At 43.3% G+C, this 4949-nt stretch overlaps 1 protein-coding gene across 1 annotated transcript; it reads left to right on the forward strand.

The window, feature by feature from the left end:
- Positions 1-236: 236 nt before the first annotated feature.
- LOC133518120 (uncharacterized) lies at positions 237-3393 on the forward strand. Its single transcript, XM_061851703.1, has 2 exons — positions 237-431; positions 1295-3393. The coding sequence occupies exons 1-2, from the start codon at positions 416-418 to the stop codon at positions 3388-3390; spliced, it is 2112 nt and encodes a 703-aa protein (XP_061707687.1). The 5' UTR covers positions 237-415; the 3' UTR covers positions 3391-3393.
- The last annotated feature ends 1556 nt before the right edge of the window (positions 3394-4949 follow it).

Raw genomic sequence — 4949 nt, forward strand, 5'->3', positions numbered from 1 at the left:
GACCGTTCTATAATTCAGCTGTTTACACTGCCGAACTCCTAATTACTTAGTGTTGTGATTTTTAGAATTAATAATTATATTATGTTAATTAGAATAGGTGGTTGTATGTTGGGTTTAATATTGAGCGGTATCTCGCCGCCATCACAACATTATTATTAAGTATTAAAGGGTAGTCTAAAAAAAAAGTAAGATGTGATGGCGGGGAGTTGCCGTTGGTGGGTAAGCCGTAGGCCGTTGGCGGCAGTCGGCTATCATCGGTGCTAGCGTAAACGTCTTGAGCAAAGAAAGATTAGTGATTAACTAGTGCGAATATTTGTAACCTTAATCTGTTGTGATCTGAAATATAACAGTTATCCAGACGAGTTGAGGAGTTTTATTACAAGTCAGAAGTTGGATTGAGCTTACGTTGCTCGCCATGCCGGACGGAAAAAGTGAGTAATTTTCGATCTATTATCCTTTCATTTGAAATGAAATGACAGCGAACAATTACATCGCAAGGTTAGGTGTACACAAACAAGATTAAAATTACGTTGCACGAAGCAATCGCTTTATTAACTATAAAGTAACGCAACTAATTGTATAGAATTAATTTGTCAGCGTACGAGTACTTACCTTTATGCGATGGATTGTTTGTTCAGTTATAGAGTGAGTTTACAGCCATGTAGGTGTGCTGTTTAAGAGTGCGGCCATGTAGGTGTGCTGCCAGAGAGAGTTAACAGCCATGTAGGTGTGCTGTTTACGAGTGCAGCCATGTAGGTGTGCTGCCAGTGAGAGTTAACAGCCATGTAGGTGTGCTGTTTACGAGTGTGGCCATGTAGGTGTGCTGCCAGAGAGAGTTAACAGCCATGTAGGTGTGCTGTTTACGTGTGCGGCCATGTAGGTGTGCTGCCAGAGAGAGTTAACAGCCATGTAGGTGTGCTGTTTACGAGCGCGGCCATGTAGGTGTGCTGCCAGAGAGAGTTAACAGCCATGTAGGTGTGCTGTCTAAGAATGCGGCCATGTAGGTGTGCTGCCAGAGAGAGTTAACAGCCATGTAGGTGTGCTGTTCACGAGTGCAGCCATGTAGGTGTGCTGCCAGAGTCTAAAGAGTCTAAGGAGTCTAAGGAGTCTAAGGAGTCTAAGGAGACTAAGGAGACTAAAGAGTCTAAAGAGTCTAAAGAGTCTAAAGAGTCTAAAGAGTCTAAAGAGTCTGAAAGGTCTAAAGAGTGTGAAAAGTTCAAAGAGTATGTTTAGACCCCTAAGTTTGGGGAGTGGTTATGAGGAAAGAGCATAAAATGCGCTTGAAATTTTTCAGATGATGCGGAAGGGCACACGCCGAGGCGCCCCAAGTGTAAGCGCAGGAGAAGGAGGTCCACGACACCAGAACGCGCTGGCGAAGCTTCTGACGATGAGCAGAGTTACACGCCGAAGCGCCCCAAACGTAAGCGCAGGAGAAGGAGATCCATGACACCAGATGACGCTGGCGAAACTTCTGGTAAGAGGAGCCGAACGGGAGTAACTGCAGATGAACTGTTGAAGATAATAACTGCGCTTCAAGGAGTACCAAGTAAGAGCACTTCCACTAATAATGTTGTTCCGGAATTCGACCCTAACAACAGAGCTCAAGATGTCGAACGATGGATCAAGAAGGTGAACGAGTGCGCCGAGATTTATTCTTGGGATGAGAAGCAGATAATACACTATGCGCTCCAGAAGTTACGTGGATTAGCTAAAAGTTGGTACGAGTCCCTGCCATCCCTCAGTTACTCGTGGGATGTCTGGCAGAGTAAATTAATGAAAGCTTTCCCGAATGATGTCAATTATGGTAAACTACTAGATGAAATGTTAAGCCGAAGATCTCGCACAGATGAAACTCTTAGAGATTATTTTTATGAGAAATTAGCGTTGTTGAGTCGGTGCGAGATTGTCGGTCGGAAGGCAGTTGATTGTATAATCTATGGGATCAATGACAGCTCAGTTAGAAACGGAGCCCAAGCCCTCAAATGTGAGGAACCGGAGGACCTGTTAAATTATTTAGCATCTCAACAGTCCACGCAATCTAAAGACGCATCAAGGGGCCCGTTAGCTTCAAATTCATTAAAGAGACGCGACTTTCGTAGTAACCCTTCTGACAAAAGCACTGTTAGCAATAGGGGAGCAGACTCCACTTGTTTTAATTGTCATGAGCGGGGCCATGTTTACCTGAATTGTCCCAAACCAATCGTCAAGTGCGGCAAATGCCATAGAGTAGGGCATAATGACGAAAATTGCTCTAGGAGACCGTTACAAACGCATTCGCGTAATACCAGTAGCTCAAGCAGTCAGCCTACTGACAAAAAGGTGCTAAAAGTAGCTGTAGATGTTGATAGTTCAATATTAGATAAGGTCGAAACAAGAGCATCCTTTGACATGAAAGCGTCTAAAAGTTGTTCCAGCACTTCTAATCATGCTAACCCTTTTAATGAGAGCGTAGATGACTCCGCAAACGAGAAGTTTTATAAGACTATTTGCGTTAACGGACAAATGTTAGGCGCTTACATTGACTTTGGGTGTGCGCGTAGTCTAATGCGGTATACAGATGCAGTCGCGTTAGGATTAATAAAAAGTGAAAGCACATTGTTGCCCACCTTAAGAGGATTTGGTCATTCGGCGGTCGTGCCTAAAGCCAAGGCTACTGTCCATGTTAGGATTGACGAAGTTGAGATGGAGTTGAATGTTTTGGTTGTGGATGACATGTATTTGGAAGATTCACTGATGATCGGACGGGACTTTACAGAAAAGCCATGTGTAACAGCATTGAAAAATAATAAACAATTATTCCTTTATCATACTCCTTCTGAACTTTCCGAAAATCAAAATCAGGCTATCGGTCTTTATGTCTTTAAAGATGCTACAGTAGTAAAGGGAGGTTTATTAGAGGTATGTACAAAAGAGACTTACACTGGCAACGTTTACTCGGACGGTGGAACCAGGATGAGTCCCAATCAAGAATATCACTTACACCAGGGTTATTATGAGGTGAAGGAGAGTAGAGCAGTAGTATTTGTAACTTCATTAACTAAAGCGCCGCTCAACTTTAGGGCAGGGACATTAATAGCGAGAGTCAATCCAATTACAGAAGTCAAGACTTTGATTGTTCAGGCTGAAGACAATGAAAGGGGAATGAAGCCGATTGAGAAATCTGAAATTAGAGTAGGCAAAGGGGTCGATGAGAAAACCCGCGAGAAACTTCATCAGCTCCTCCAGAAATATAGATCTTGTTTTGCCCAAAACCTTAACGAGCTAGGATGTGCTAAAGATGCTATTATGGATATAGATTTACATGATAAGACGCCGGTAGTCTATAGGCCTTATCGATTGTCGCATCCCGAGCGTCAAAAGGTGAGGGATATTGTTGATGAATTGGTTTAAAAATGATATTGCACAGGAGTCGAACTCAAACTACGCTAGTCCAATATTACTAGTTCAGAAAAAGAATGGAGAGTCTCGACTCTGTGTCGACTACAGAGCTCTCAATAATAAAACTATCAAAGACAAATATCCCCTACCTTTAATTGACGATCAGTTGTCGAATTTGAGTGGAAACAAATATTTCATTACGCTGGATCTAGCCTCCGGCTATTATCAAATCCCGGTAGGAGAAAATAGCCGACATTTGACGGCCTTTGTCACCCCGGATGGGCATTATGAATTTAAAAGGATGCCCTTCGGATTGGCAAACGCGCCAGCCGTTTTTCAAAAAATGATGAATGGGTTATTAGGTGCGCGGAGGTTTAAGAGCGCCTTAGCTTATATGGACGACCTTCTCATTCCGTCGGTGTCAATTGATGAAGGATTTGAAAGATTGGAGGACGTATTGAAGCTCATTCACGATGCTGGTTTAACCCTTAAACTATCAAAATGCAGTTTCTTTGATACGAGCATCGAATATTTAGGTTATGAGATCTCTGCTGAGGGTATAAGACCGAGCAAGAAGAAAACTTTGGCTGTGCGGGATTTTCCTGCGCCTCGTAATACCCATGAGATTCGGCAATTCTTGGGTTTAGCGAGCTATTTCCGTCGCTTTGTAAAGGGTTTTGGTGAAATCGCAAGACCTTTGACTATTTTGCTAAAAAAGGATGTACAGTGGCAGTGGGGTGACGATGAAGTCAAATCCTTCGAGACTTTAAAGGAAGGTTTAATTAAACGTCCTCTCCTGGCACTGTATAACCCGGAACTAGACACGGAGGTGCACACCGATGCTAGTTCGCTAGGATTGGGTGGCATATTGATGCAGTGGCAGTTGAGTCCCAGAGTATTAAAGCCCGTGGCATACTTTAGTCGGCAGACCACACCCGAGGAACGTCATTTCCACTCATATGAATTAGAGACTTTGGCAGTGGTCTGCTCCTTGAAAAAGTTCCGATCTTATCTTCTGGGACTCAACTTCACAGTGTACACGGACTGTAATGCCCTCCGTACGACCCTTACGAAGCGTGATTTAATTCCGAGGATTGCGCGCTGGTGGCTGACCATAAGTGAATATAACTTTAATATTGAATACCGACCCGGATGTCGGATGAGTCATGTGGACGCTTTGAGCCGCAATCCTCCACAGGACAAGGGTACGACGCCATCGGCCAATGTTTTACACATAAATACCGATAATTGGATTCTGTCATTACAAATGGCCGATTCTAGACTAGAGAGAATGTTTAAAATTTTAAAACCGGGCTTAGATAAAGAGGTTTCGGATGTCAAGAACAACTTTGTTGTTAAGAACCATGCGTTACACAGGAAAACGGAACAGGGTTTGCGTTTGGTAGTTCCCAAAGATGCGAGGTGGCAAATCTGCAGGGCAAACCACGATGATATGGGTCACTTCGGATATGCTAAAACGTTGGAACGCATTCAGAACCGTTATTGGTTCCCTAAATTAAGACGTTTTGTAAAGAAATACGTTGCGGCTTGTATTGATTGTGCGTATAATA

Source organism: Cydia pomonella, chromosome 5 (genome assembly GCF_033807575.1).
Source record: "Cydia pomonella isolate Wapato2018A chromosome 5, ilCydPomo1, whole genome shotgun sequence".
Classification (NCBI taxonomy): domain Eukaryota; kingdom Metazoa; phylum Arthropoda; class Insecta; order Lepidoptera; family Tortricidae; genus Cydia; species Cydia pomonella.